The sequence below is a fragment of the Pundamilia nyererei genome, unplaced genomic scaffold, assembly GCF_000239375.1.
Source record: "Pundamilia nyererei isolate P.nyererei 1_Seehausen unplaced genomic scaffold, PunNye1.0 scaffold00024, whole genome shotgun sequence".
Lineage (NCBI taxonomy): Eukaryota > Metazoa > Chordata > Actinopteri > Cichliformes > Cichlidae > Pundamilia > Pundamilia nyererei.
Window position 1 is genome coordinate 4,308,065 of NW_005187425.1, and position 15,399 is coordinate 4,323,463.

Below are 15,399 nucleotides of genomic sequence, written 5' to 3' on the forward strand. Positions count from 1 at the left end.
AATCTCAAACTTAAAGCAGACTGATAGCAGACTGACTCTGTCCTACCACGTTATTGCCTGCATCAGAAAAGGTTCGAAGACAGCAATGTACTGCGAGTGTTCACAGACCTGCTCCTCATCTCATCAGATCAAAAGTTCATTTTCCGCAATTGAAATAATGCATCTTTGGATGCCACCAAAAATTTCTCTGCTCAGGAAAAACCCTGCCTACGCATTCAACTTGCACATCTGTGCAGGCCTGACAGCATATGCAATGACAGCCTGTGGACTGAATCATGTCTCTACAAATTCCATATCAATCCGACTTTTGTTTTAAGCGAAATGGTCAAATTTGAATGTGCTTCAGTGGGACATGAGAGGCATCTGAACATAGTTGGTGGGCAGAATATTTTCTACACAACTCGCAATTTAGGTATGAATCATCTCTTTGTACTGTACTGAAAAATGGCTATTAATAAAATAAAATAAAATAGACTGTTGCTGCACATCAACACAGTTATTTTGTGATTTCTAGCACCAAGCTTCAAATGGAACCTGTTGCTTATTCAGCCCCCAGTAAAGCATAATTAGGCTGGCACCCCTCAAATATTGTTTCTGCCTAATTGGGTAGTCAAGGGAAGCAAAGGAACCCTTACTCTAAACATCACACCTCCAGACTGTTATTTTTCTGCTCAGGAGTAACACATCGCGGGAAGTAGAAACAATCTTTAGAAATGCGAGAAATGAATCCACTTTCATGTGGATCTGGTGCTGTTTTTGAACATAACTAGAGGGGACAACAAGGAGCTAAATTAATTTCCAAGGGACCCCCAAAGTTGATACCAGTGAGTGATGTAAGGTTCATTGTAATAACTCAGCTAGCGGCTGATGCTCACCGAAGCACTGACATATCTCTATTTTGTTACTTACCTTTAGCCTCTGCAAAGTTCACTGCTACAATGACACACATTTACATTTTCATGAATACACATAAGCTTTGTATATTGTACTGCAGGGTAAACATTCATACAGTGAGCGAGCCATCTCCTGGGAGTGACCCCCGTCTATCTGAGCCACAAACGTCTAACAACTCACTGGAATATTTCAACACTAATGGAATTATTTTCGTGCATTAGATATTTTATTTTAAAACCAAAATATGCCACCTCTCTCTGACAGCTGTCTGGAGGTCAGTTTTGTGATCTCCCAAAAGAGTAAAAGTGGTTTTTGAATCCATCAAGTGACTGAGTAAGACATAATCTGACAAGCCTTGCCTTAACTGGCATGCGAGTAGGTACATGTGTACAGTCTTCTCTAAGAGCTTTTCATGTGTCCAGCTGTAATAAGTAATATGACAGTGCAGACTTGAGAAGCGTCAGACTGGGTTTGAGGTCATTTAGGAATGACGTCAACGTTGGAGAGTTTGGTGATTTTTTTCCTTTTTTTTCACTCATTTTTTCACTCTTCTCTTTCGCCTCAGTCCAACCGGTCGAGGCAGATGGCTGCCGTCGCTGAGCTTTGCTCCGCCTGAGGTTTGCTCTGCCTGAGGTTTCTTCCTGTTAAAACTGGATTTTTCCCCCCACACTGACACAAAGTGCTTGTCATAGGGAATAATCGGGTTTCTCTCTTTCTATGTAATATTTTACCCTACAATGTCAAGAGCCATGATTTCATTTGACTTCCTGATTTGGCTATTACTCACCATTTGTACCTTATTTTGTTCTCAACAAAGTGTGTGTCATTGAAGATTTTCAACTGAAATATTTCATTCATTAAGTTCCGATATGTGTTTTAGGTGATTTTTTTTGAGCAAGGGAAGAATATTTTCATAGAACAACAACACATAGAGGTTTATAACAAGTATCAGCTCAGTGTCCAACACCACGCAACTTTTCTGTTTTGTTTCACAGCTCTCAAAGCACCGTTTTTGGCAGCAGTGGGCAGCTGTTTACAGTGAAAAACCTCCAACACACTCCTGCACAGCAGCTCAGCAGCAAGCAACAGATAGAAACAGTTAGTGCTTAGCTTTTTCACAAGCAAATAGATAGATATATGCCTTTATGCTAAAAATGTATTAGTATCGTTGTAGTTTTAAGTCTCATGTTGTAGTTGTTTGAACCAGGTGGTGCTGGTCCCAAAAATTCTGGATCATTCAAGCCATAGCAGAAAGTTTACTCCAGCAAAATAGACGACATGCAAAGAGAGAAATCCAAGAAAGGTGAGAACTGGTGAAAAAAATCACTGGTTGACAACAAATATAAAATAAGCTGTATCATAATGAAAAGCCTGATCTGCAGATACTGCAGTGTATTTCGGTTATACTGAAGTTTTATGTATGTACTATATATGTATGAAAGTGTGCTGATAATTATCAGTATTTTTCTTAATTATAAATTGATTTGTGACTGATGTGAACAATAAGGGTACTCTATTGTATTCTATTCTAGTCTGTTCTATTCTATTATTTCTGCAAAATGGAGCTCGGGTAAGCTATGCCTAGCTTTTACAAAATCCCATTCAGCATTTACATAATTTCATACCCGTGTCACCCCATCCACAGGCACTCTCTATGCTCTTTCAAATAAGAAGCAATGGAAGTGGTTTGAAAGAGGTGAAAAATGTACAACACCTTGGGGTGAGCCATATCTAACCAATATTGCTGATCCACAGAGACCCCCTAATGCATTCAGGCTATTATCAAACACCAAAAACTGGTGAATAAAGCAAGCTGGAACTCTCCGCTCTACCTAACTCCACTCCATTCCTGTTCAGGCAAATGCAATCTTGAAGACATAAAAATAAAGTCTGTTTCATTTGTTGTTAAGCTCATTAGATTCTCAACTTCATTAAGGAAATAAAGGCAAAAGCCAAGGGCAACAAAGAGTAATTTGAGTAATTTGACAAAGACTGCTTTCTTTAAGTCAACTACCTAATTAATATCCTTGATCTCCTACCTACACTGAGCACATTTCAGGTTTGCTGCAGACTATCGCTTTTAACATTCATCTCCTGTGCTTTGTGGGGGGGAAAGACCTCCATCAAAGCACAAGAAAAAATATTGCTGTTTTGTGTCTTTTGTTGAGCCAAATGGGACTACCAGTGTAGTTGTAGTAAGTCATCCGTGTATCAAAATGAGCTCATCTCTTTTGTTCCACAACAGATTCAACAAAGTAGTCATAAAACGTTTTCCTTTTTTTTTTTTGGCTAAGATTAAAGATTAATATATTCATGCATCCATTAGAAATTATCTGATGCAAACACCTGCAGAGAAAAGAAATACAGTATTGGTTGCAAATTTGCATAAATTTCTTTAAGGCTTGACAGCAATGAGGGCAAAATCAAGATGCACTGCAAGTGGGTGGAGGGAAGAAAAACACAACATCTTGATTGTGGCTCTGGGAGGACATCTCCAAAGTAGAGCACTTAGTAGAGACAAATGTCTTTTAAGAAAAATTGTGAGGTCCAAGAGAGGCCTTACTCTGTCCTCATCTTAATTGTGCACCAAATTGATTATTTGTACTTTTGTGGGGGAAAACATACTCCAGGGGATGATGCTTTCATCAAGTAAACCCCCGCAAAATGTCCCTTGTGCATTAGTCTGCTGTTTCTATGTTTGCTTATCCACTAGACTTTTGAGCTTTGGTCATGTAACCCTGATGCTTCGAGCTTGAGAGGTTTCACCAATCAATTCAGTCCATTAAGAAGGGGGAAATGAATGAAATGGGCAGAATATAAAAGGGTTTCACTTCAATGCAGCTCTATTGTGAGGAGATTTTGTGAACATGTTGTACTTTTTTTCTTGCTAACAACAATACACAATAAACTGTGCTGTTTGTCCTTAATAAGATAAAAGGTTGTGATAGATCTGCTTCAATCTTTTTTTTAAAAGAAAGTTTGGGGTAAGAAGTCATTGAAATACGTTTAATGGACTGGATATGAAAATATAAACTGTCATGGTTTTTTTTTTCCTTATGTTTGATGTTGTTATGCCACGATGCACTGTGGTTTCCTCTAAAAAGGTGGAAAACAAGGAACACAGCATTCAAGGACAGATTTGATTGCAATTTTAGAAGTCATTTAAATGTTTTGACACGTTTAACAACGTTTTAGTCGCATCCCATGCAATCTAAAATTAATTTGATGCATTGTAAGTGGTGTAGAGAGCCAAAAAAAACCCCCTAATATTTGCATTTTTCTCTTACAGGGTTTTGGCACTGTGCTTCTCTTGATTGTTCAGATTTAGAGTTCATAGGTTGAAGGTACAGTTGCATGTTGTCTGTGCATTATCATCTTATTCATTAAGCCACAAAAAACAACCAAGTCTGACAATTAATATGATTATTAGATGAAATATGGTAATATAAAATGTAATACTAAATGAAAAGTTCCCCCAAAATCAAAACTACTATTTTCCTTTTGGAGAACTTTGTACAGTCTAATGCCATCTAGGCATTTCTTCCAGTGTCTTCTGTTCTCTCACAGCTTTGGCTCCTAATGGCTCAGCTTCTGCCTGGAGGGGTCTGAGCTAGAGCCAAAGGCGGTAGTTAGTCCAAATTGAGATTTTGGAAGAGAGAAGCCCTCCACCTAAAATGACCCCCTTCACTGCCAAAAGTGCTGAGACTCAGCTCGTGAGCTAAATGTGTCCCACATATAATTTTGTCTTTCTTCCCCTCTTGCTTATTTGCATTTTTCATAATGCAAAGAGAGTAAACTGGTAAACATTAGTTTTAATAAAAATTAAATGCATACACTACGTGTTTTCTTTGCCAATTATACTTTTTAAGGAATAAAGTCCTGCCAAGATCATGTTTGATAGGAAAGTTATTTTCCAGAAAGTAATGTGCTATGTTCCTCTTTTTCTTCTTTCCTATTTTTTTTTTTTTTTGCCTGTACAAATACTGTACCGAAGTGCTTGTAATACAGTACAGTACAAATATAGTTTGAGCTGTTTAGTTGTAAATATCTTGTGTTAATTTGGGTTATATTTACCCTGACAAAAAGTTGTAAATACAGTCTATCAAATCAGGCCCTTCTCCTCATTATTATGATAAAGACTGACAGGGGGATGAGCTCGGTGGGTTTCAGCGCCAAATGTTGTTTCCAGTTCATTTGAGAATAATTATGTTAATAAAACAAAAGATCAACCCGTTGCTCTTTTTTAAAAATTGCATCCATATTCAGCCGTGGAGTGTAACACTCGAGGTAAGCCAAAACAGTTTCTTCCGTAGAGAAAACTTCGGGTGTTTTACAATCATTTCTTTTTAGTATTGGCTCGTGAATCTGGATGTTCAAAGCGCAGGACTTTGACACCAGAGACTGGGCTTTTCTGATAGACAATACAAACAGTTTGAAACCCCCTAATCATAGCCATAGTCTCTGATAACTGTTAACAGAGTAAACAAGTGAGATATTCAAATCACTGGTGATTTGACTGGTGGTTTTTCTAAAACTGAAATCCAAGAACAGCATTTTTTCCTAACATCAAAACTAACAAGGCGCTGCATGTTTATCACCACGCAAAGGTTTTAGCATGCTTTGATTGCAACATGTAGATATTTTGTACATATTTTGTACATTGTAAGAAAAGAATGAATTGTGTGGTCAATGTATTGTCATTTCAAAGTGTCAACATTTTGTGAGCTGACAGATAGGTTAACAATTCTTCTCATGCTGGTGACTAAAACCATGTGATGTGTATTATTTCTGTTTCAAAGCACACTACCAATTTATAAATAAACATAAGGTTCAACATAGTGGCAGTTTTGCCTATTATGTTGGCCATGTATAAATGCATCCATCCAGTCATTTTCTTCCTCATATGCAGGGTTACAGTGGGTTGTCACAGGAGAGAGTTAGTTTGTTGCAGGAATAATGCTTTATTTACGGTACTGTGATTGTGTCCACATGCTGAGGTATTTGCCTACAGAGAGGCTATACAGAAAGGTTTTCAGCCAATGCAAATGTGCTCCCCTTCAGTCCTCCAGAATCCCAAGTGCACTTTGCTGAATGTGGATGCCACTGTGAATTTGTTGAAAGTTTATGATTTGACAGGAAAGAGACCCACAGTGTAGTTCAGCAAGAAGGAGAGAAGTGCCAAAATCCCAATCAAAGATCAAAAAATACAGTATGAAAACTACAGACAGCAGCTGCAGTGAGCAGCTCCTTTTTTTTTTCTTTTTTTTTTTACTGTTTTTAACACACTGCTTCACTTCAGCTCTTTCTATATGATAACTTTGCTCTTCTCTGTGGCTGGCTGATGGACCAAAAAAAACACCACAACCAAGAGTAGCCCACAGGCTTGATTCTGCCTCCATCTGAGTATAGATGTTCTCTGCAGGTAGATGGGCAGTCCACAGTTACCAGCAGACTGCAAATGTGCTACCAACGGTGAGCCATAATTTCACCACAACACAACAGCCTTCAGCCACACATCTATGGCCAATTTAGAATCTCCAGTTAACCTATAATGCATATCGCTGGACTGTTGTAGACAATGCCACAGGCACAGAGAGAGCATGCAAACTCCACACAGAAAAGCCTGAGCTAGCCAATTCAAACCAAAGACCTATTGTTACATTCTCAACTACTTTTCTTGTTGCTGCAGCAAGAGTAGAGCTACATACAACCAATATAATAAAATTTCCATTACTTCTGGGCGGCAAATTAAGCCATTAAAAGAAGCAAAAAAAAGACAGAAATGGATAGGATTATAAATCAAAGATGGTCATTTAAACATTCTGAACAGCACTGTTTAATTATAAGTGTGTGTCAAAATCATCGTAAGAAATCAGGGCTTACAAGTTGTTTGCTTTGGCTTCAGAGGATGTGAAATGATCACCATAGTAAAGCTAGAACATAATTAGATTTTATTTAGCTATTAAAATAATTTAGTCTCATTCACAGACATTTATAATGATGGCAGTTCAAATGTGTTCAAATACAATCATTAACTCACATAAATGATGTGTAGATCCTGTCAAGTCTTGTCACCATTTCTGCCATTATTTTGATCCATATTTATTTGCCCATTTATACAGCTTCCGAATTTGACAATAAGTCAGTTTTTTTGTTGTTGGTTTTTTTCTTTGCAAAAGCAAGGCGTCATTTAAAATGATTTGTTACAGGAAACCAATTGAGAGAGTACTCTGTTTTCTAAATGTGTCATTTTGTGTTTGGAAGTTTTCCATCATCTCCATTGATTGCACAGTGTGTGTGGCGCTCAAGGGTTGGGTCCTTTGCATCTCGCTTGATCGGGAAAAAAACGTTTTCCTCCTGCAACTAATACATTCCTGTCACTGTAACCAGCCAAGTCAAGCTATTATTTAAGCTGAGTGCCACCTGAGCAATCCCAGTCATCTTTAAACGTGATAGTACCGTCTGTGTTTCTTCTGGTAATAAGCTGCTGCAAATCCCAGCAATTCCCAACACACAGTTTGATCAAACTTGTTTTGTGTATCAAGAAGAATAAAACTGAAGACTAAATTAGCCTCGACCTTTAGACACACAAAGTTTTAAAAAGGCACAGTTTGTGTTAGCTCGGTCTCTATGTTAATTAATAAATTTGTCTCCCAATCTGAATACAAATTTTATGATTTTCTCCAATCAGAAAACGCATAAATTTGCTTTTATAACCTAATCACAGTTATATCTACCTCACTGCAGTTATTAAAGCTAATTAATCACATGCAAACCTGTCAAGTATGATTCTGCATCCGCTTTGTCTCTTTGATTAAAGCTGAAAAATAAAACGTGTGCATGTGTTAGTCTTGCACAAATAACGAGAGAGCGAGGTCAAATCAAGTAATGACAGTGTGCTTGAACATACAACTGATGGCAAGCCTTTATTTGCTGCTTAAAATGCACTTTGTGAGGCAAATTTAAATTCTGAGTGCTGAGGAAGTGCTGAGAGGATATGTTGATGTGATGCATTATGGTCCCTGAGCACAAATGATTCATGAAAAAAAAGGGGGCACACATTCATGTCATTTGTGGAGTAAAAACTGGGATTTCAATGAATTATTACTACATCGAGGTAGAGACTTGTAGCCTGTGCGCTATAAAATAAACTGAGGCAAAAGGAAATAACAACGCGAATGCTGCCTTTTTCTCCAGAAATGTTTAAAAATTGCCCATCCAACCCTGAGAAATTGTAAGGGTTTTTTTTTTGGGGGGTTTTTTGTGTGCCAAATATCAATCTGCCTCTAATAGAGGGCAGAGCTCCAACCACAGCCATAGTCATAGATGTTCTGAAGTATGGGGATGGTTAGATGCTTAAAAAGGCCTTGATCTTTACTTGAGAGCCATTTTCTATCATTAACATTAGCTAACATACCTGTTTGCAGCTAGAGAACACTTTTGATTGCAAGGCAACTGCACAAGTTACCTGGTAGAAGGCGACCAGTCTCCGAACAGTGGTGGTCTGCAATCACTAAGTAGTGAATGTGAATTTCTGTTTAATGTGAATTTCTGTGTATCCAGACAACAACAACTTTGCAACAGAGGACAATTTAACAATATTTTTTTTGCCTTATTTATCCCAATTAATCACCATATTATCACAAGTGATTGCTGACTGACTCCATTATATTGCTGTTTTTTTTATTGCACCATCTTGACACACCAAAATCACTCTGAAAACAGCAGCCAGCTGCAAGTGATCCGGATCCAATCCTTTATGTTTAAAGCAACCATTTTAAAGATAATGAGCTTGCACGTTCATTGCACACGCTGGCAATAATTTTGATCATGCCGTAGTATCCAACCACCGTTTTCCATGGTGTGACTACAGCATACGTAAGTAACATAGCTGTTTTAGCTAATATAGCTTTGTTGGCTAATGTGCCTGTCACAGCAGACCAAGAGTTACATACACACTCATTAAACACCATTAACCTATAATGCATATCTCTGGACAGTTGGAGACAATGCCAAAGGGCACAGAAAGAGCATGCAAACTCCACACAGAACAGTAACAGAAATGTGCTATCCAAAATAACAAATTTTAAAAAGGGAAAAAACAACAACAAAACATTTTTACAGATGATAATACTCCTGAAAATCTTTTCATTGTCACTGCAATTTAATGCTATCTTTCAGTAATTGTTATGAGTTGTTACGGACATGCTTTGCATTTATAATTACTGTGGATTTATCTCACCCAGCCTAAGTTGTCCATGGAGATTGCTTTTTTGACTAAATTTGGACTAAACGACTGTCATGATCTTTAAAAAGAGAACCCTTTATGTCTAAAGTTGGTTTAAAGGTAAAAGATCAAAAGTAATTTGTTTCAGTCTATTGCTGGACTTGAATTCATGTTTATCCTCCTGAACATTTTCTGTTGATTAGAGGTCACATTTTAACATTGTTTAGAAATTTGGCAAAGTCATCTTCAGTATGTTTTCAATGGGTTTTTGCTGGGTTGAACAGTAGCACAAGCACTTCTATGCTGATAATTTGATTCAAGCCATCAAAGCAGTCCTCTGCACAGGCTGGCAAAGTACTTGTATGCAGGTATACTAAGAGAAGCTAAATTAAATATTTTTTACTTTGCAAAATGTCATGATGTCTCTCCGGATTTATACTATCCAGTGTCATTTCAGCTCTCTACCGATCTGGAATGAGTTTTATTCCCTTTGTTAATACAAATTAAACCTAGGGATGTGTAATAAGTCAGCTAGATGACTGCTAAGTGGTTGTGGCCATCACTCAACAGGAAAATAAGATGTGGTTAATGTGATTTAAAAAAAAAGATTCTCAAATGAAAATAATGTAGGGCTTTTTTTCTTGACAATTTTTAACTTGGTGCATTAAATTGTGTTCAATTTCTCCTTTTCCCCCCCATTTATGTTTTCCTTGTACTCTTTTGGAGTAGTTACTTAGTCTAAGTGTTACTCATATTTAATCACTAGTTCCAGGAACATTCTCACAATATTTTTTTTTACAACACAGCAGCAGATTTTCTATGCAATAATGCAGAGGATGGCATCAGAGGAAAATGGAATATGGTCAATAGCTCATAAATGTGGCATTATTAACCGGTCTTAATACCATGGGAAATAGCTGGACTTGGATCTAATTACCTTTTATTTATAGCTCCACAACAACAATCTCCAATAAACTAGAAGCTCTGTGCCATCAGTACGAGTAAACCATAAACCATAGTAACCAGGTAACTGTGTCACACGCTCTGGTCACAACCAGTGGCTCGGTATTTCAGTGGGAACTAGACGGGTCTCTTTTTACACAGCCAACAAGACTGGTGCAGTTTCTATCACCATCTTACAATCACATCAGTGGACAGCACACCCCTAAAGACTTGAGACGGGCTGGATTAATGAACAGCCGTGTGGTGTTGACACCTCAAGGGACAAGCAGGTAAAGGACAAAAACGGCTGTTCGAAAAACTCTTTTATGTTGAATTTTATTCTCTCTTTTTTGTGCATTTTAAAACTCTAAATATACCATCTATGTTAAAATCAATTAGTAGGAAAAAAATGAAAAAAGAGACATAATTGAAAGAAAATATTAAGTACAAATTAAAGATTGAAGTGCTGCCAATATTATAATACAAAGGAGGAAGGGAGGAGGGAAATAATTTGTACTTAAATGTGAGAACAACAGCCAACTTTGATTTTCATCAAACGTTCAATGGATCAAAATCCCCTTAGCTAGCAATCGGGGGCAGGATGATGAAAAGTTCATGAAAAACAGGCCTTTTATCTGTCTCTTTGACTGAGTATCATAATGTTTTTTTTAATAGAGGAATTTTGCATGAAACTAGAACTGCAAAAGCAGAAAAGTTCTCTTGTTTGTGTACAATAGGAAAGTGAAATGTTGCAAGTTATGAGAAAATTTTAAAAGACACATTATAACTTTCCTCTTTATTTTATCTGAGAACCTCACCAGTGGCAGCTTTTTAATACACTTTTCATCATACTGTAACAGCACCAAACTCCAGTCAAACTCCCCTGTGAATTGGGAACCCATTACATTTGATTTTATGGATCAAGGAGCTCCCATGCAACCAGCTTTGGCATGTTAAATGGAATGGCTGTCTATCTAATGAACCAGTTTTAAACACAGGTGTCCCCGAGGGCCATGCCATTTCCTCCTTTTTATTGTCTATTTATTCTGATAAGATTATGTGCAACAATAACGGCCTTTCTCTGGTTAGGCATGCGTACAGCATGACTCAGGAGGCCAGTCTGATTCCCACTCAGCCGCTGCAATGGACGATGATGTTACAGAGCTGACAGATTGACTTGAGTCTTACTACCTCACAAGAAACAATCCCCCCCCCCCCCCCCAAAAAAAACAAATAAATAAATAAATAAATAAATAAAATAAGAGCTTAACAAGTCCAAAGGTGCCCAGTGGGATTTATAAAGGGCATGGCCTGTCCTAAAGCAAGTTTTTAACAGTAGCTTCATAGAGATGACCAGCTCCTTATTGTCATGGTATATATTTACTTTATTTACAATGACACACAGTATAATTTCTGAAGCAAATGCTCAGACGAAGTGAAGTCAATAAAGATACTCATTACTGTCTGCAGCTTCAACACAGTGTCCTAGTTTGGTCAGCTATCTGTGAGGAGCTTGGTCAATCAGGAGACTAAAATCATTTGGCTGCCAATAACTCCATGATCACCAGCTGGCTAGCACACTAAGACTTTTGCCTTCAGTGGGGTAGAGAGGGGGCTCTCTGCATCCCTTGAGTGTAGGATGTGGTGCAATGGCTGTTTAGAAAGATTACCAATAGCTTGAACACCCATGTGAGGAGAAGACTGAAATATTGATTTGCCATATAGGACCATCAACAGCCAAGTGTATTTATTAGCGTTTTTAATTAGTTTATTTTCTGTTTTTATGGCACACATCATTACAAATCATGAATCTTTTTATCACCATCCCCATTCACATTCAGCACAGACTTAAGGAGTAAGAAACATGCACAGCCAATCGATACATGTAGCTAAGAACCATTCATTTCAAAGGGAATTAGTACATGTTTTATTCCCATGGTCGACTCCAATCAATGTTATCTCTCCTAAAATCAGAGACCAGAGAGCTATGACTTAGGCTTTGATGTCTCAGACAATCACTGAAATCTAATAATAGTTGAGAGACTGATTTGTGGACAGATTTTGGGGTTTTATGCAATAAAATTCTTTATCAAATCTGTACTCTGAGGATACCCCGCTGGAGTTTTCACCATCACCTTCTACATCTTTTTCATTTTACTCCCTGTGGAATTTTACATCTTGGTCAGATCACAGGCAAAGTCTTGAGGTGAATATTTGATAGAACTACCCCACACCACAGAAATGAAGTAATTTTCCTTCAAATGTCCCTGTAAGATTGGATTTATTATCAGTCATTTACATCTAATATAGCCTGAGCTATAACATCTAGTCATAAAATGCCATCAATCTAAACTCTACTGTTTCAGTCGTACTTTTGGGACCATGGAAAGGAGTTCAGACTGTATAAATCTCAAATGTTGACAGCTGCAGTGACAACCCCATCAGCGATAATCCAGTGAACAGTGTCCTGCAGTAGCAAAGGCCATCGTTGGTGAAGACATCTCAGACCAGAAGCATATTTCACATAGCAATCCATGAATCAACGTTATTATTAGTTATATTTCAGGACCTTCTTCAATGACCAACGTCTGTGATGCCTCTTATGTTATGACATACACCACACAAGAAATTGCACCAGATAAGAAAACGCTTATCAGGAACATGCAAAATAATATAATTCACCAACTGAAATATGTCTGCATTTTGGGATAACACATGAATATTTGCATTTTTTCTGGGACACAGGGATCTTTAGATGTGGTCTCAGACTAATGTTTCAGCCGCACACCCGTTTGCCCAGCAGACTAAGGTGACTCAAATTACCTGAAGTAAAAAATGCAGAGCAGCTCATTTCTTTTGAACAAGGCTGTTTGTAGTTTAAAGATCTTTGTTCCTGATAAATGCTGCCAGTTGAAAACATTTTTGCATGGTGGATATGTAAAGAGAGATAAAATCTCCATGGCTTTGTCTTTGTTATGGTAAAAAAAAAGTGCATGTGCATTTAGCTGTGGTGTAGGTGTGTGTGTGCATTTGTGCGTCTATGTGCACGTTTGTGAGGATGTGGATGTGTGTGTTTGTAAGAGTGTGTGACTGTGATGCGGGCAATCTGGATGTTTACTGCAATGTCTTGTCATCCATTTAAATTGTGCATAGTCCCATCAAGACGTGTTGAAGTGTATCATACTGCAATACAGTATTTAGACGGGCAATTGAACAAGTATCAGCTAAGTGTGAGTAAATGTCAGTGACAAAAGCATGTTCAATTTGCCAAAAATGTCAGATAGTGTCTCATCAGCATCACATAAAGGGCCAGGTTGGACACAATCCTTTTTAATTGTAGCTACTACACCTTCCTGGAAGGCATTACTTGATTATTTCATAAATTATTAATGTGTTTTGATTGCTGCCAAACAGCCTGCACCTTCCCACGGCACTGTCACATCAAATTTACCTAAGGGGTTAACTGTTATTTTAAAGTTCAGGTGGCGAACAGTTTGTTGAGATAACCGATTCCATTACTGTTTGAAAAAACACGAGGGAATCCTCCAAGTGCACACTTATATCCATCTGGCGTCCAAGCAAACAGGCGCGCAATGCGCAAACACTAATAATCTCTTTATAGGTAATAAAAGAAAACACAATTATGGTTAAATGCTCCAAGTTAAATGCTTTGTTAGAGTGGAATTTATTTGCAGGAACGAATTCTTTTTGTGCGCACGGAATCAGCTGTGCGTAAAAATGTGACAGATTGATGCGCATCGACTGAATAATAAAAACGTCTATATCAGGTAGAAAAAAAGTTAAATATCACCAGTGTGTGGGGCATTTTTATGTTCTTTACACCTTTAAAAATATGATAAAGTGTATTTTTGTAAAAACTGAAACTTACGCTGCTGTTGTGCCCGGACCAGTGCACCATAGCCTGGTTGTGTGCCGAGTCTCCCGACAGAGCAAAAGTAGAAGTGTCCAGGTGAGGTTCGTTCTGTCTCGGGTTTGACACTCTTGCTTCCTCTCCGCTGCGCCGATACTCGGGTCTTGCGCTGGAAACACCTTGGACAGTTTGCACGAATCTCTCTCTTGAATACGCTTCTCCACTTATACTCCTATCCACGTTTTCGTTGTATGTTGCGCCCACACTCCTCTTTGCCTTCTTTCTTCCGGCAGAAAATGTATTTTCTAACATTATATTCGCTTTGAATCGTCCTTCTTTGTCCTCGAAAATGTTATCATACTTTTTATCGGGAATGTTGAGACCGCTGCTATAGTTTGTTTTGATGTCGATCGGTGCCTCATTTCCACTCTGTGTTTCATTCCACACTTGCTGGCCATGGTTTCGTTTCAAAGCCCCGGCTGTGTTTGTTTCATACGCGCTAAAAACTTTCGTGTTATTGTCGCTTTTCAGTGAGACTTTGATTTCCGCCGATTTTCTGGCCACACGTGCGTCCAGTGGCGTTACATCCAGTCGATAAAATCTGTCGAGTTTTGTGGAAAAACTTATTTCCGCGCGAGCCACAAACTTGGGGTGAAAGGGGCAGAGCAACACCAAAGCCAAAAGAGAAAACCCCCAAAATGACCAAAGTCCCATTGTGGTCTTCCAAACTGACAGTCCACCAGTGGGGGGAAAATACAAAGAGCGGCAGAGCTGTTCAACTTCTAAAATATTCAAGGCATCATCTTTATGAGCAAGAAGCCATTCAGGAGACCCGCTCACGTCCAAGAATTTGTCAAAGTGAGGGACCAGTTTGGGAGGCGCTGCGCATCAGACAAACGCACCGACGGTGAGTGACTGCGGGAACGGTTGGAGCTCATTGTTCATGAGGACGTTTGAAGAAAGAAAACATTTATAACGCTGTAATCACCCGAAATCATTTTGAAATTATTCCACAATTCTATTGTGTTTTATTCAGTAACATCTTAGACTCTTTATGTTGCCTAAACCTGTGCAATTTGTCCAAAACGGAGCTTGAATGACTCAGAGCTGTTGACAGCAAAAGTAATTTGTGCTTTGCAGTACCCTGTTCATTCTGTGGCAACGTTTTGCCTTTGAAATGGCAGGGAAAAAAAACATCATTTGCTTGCATCAATCAACACCGGATTCACTTGTCAAATGTGCAGGCGCGTGAGTAAGGGTGCGTTTGGGGGAAATTCAGATGGACTTTCTGATAAACATCCATGACTGATATCATTCTAAAATGCATTGCAGCAGAGATTCGGAATTATCTACCTTTCTTTGTCTGTTGACACTGTAACTTTTTTTCCCCAATTACGCCACAGACACGGTGTGCCTCAGGCCTTCTACTGCACAACAGCCCAGGATAGAAGAAGAGCTTTGAAGT

The 15,399-nt window shown here is 38.4% G+C and overlaps 1 protein-coding gene across 1 annotated transcript in view; it reads right to left on the minus strand.

Moving 5' to 3' along the window:
• The window catches only part of LOC102208125 (VPS10 domain-containing receptor SorCS3-like), a 51,737-nt gene extending 36,911 nt beyond the window's left edge, over positions 1 to 14,826 (minus strand). Inside the window, exon 1 of the mRNA XM_005727462.1 lies at positions 13,953 to 14,826. Within this exon, the coding sequence (XP_005727519.1) occupies positions 13,953 to 14,648 (696 nt within the window). The 5' untranslated portion in view covers positions 14,649 to 14,826. The remainder of the gene's footprint in view (positions 1 to 13,952) is intronic.
• Positions 14,827 to 15,399: the final 573 nt, after the last annotated feature.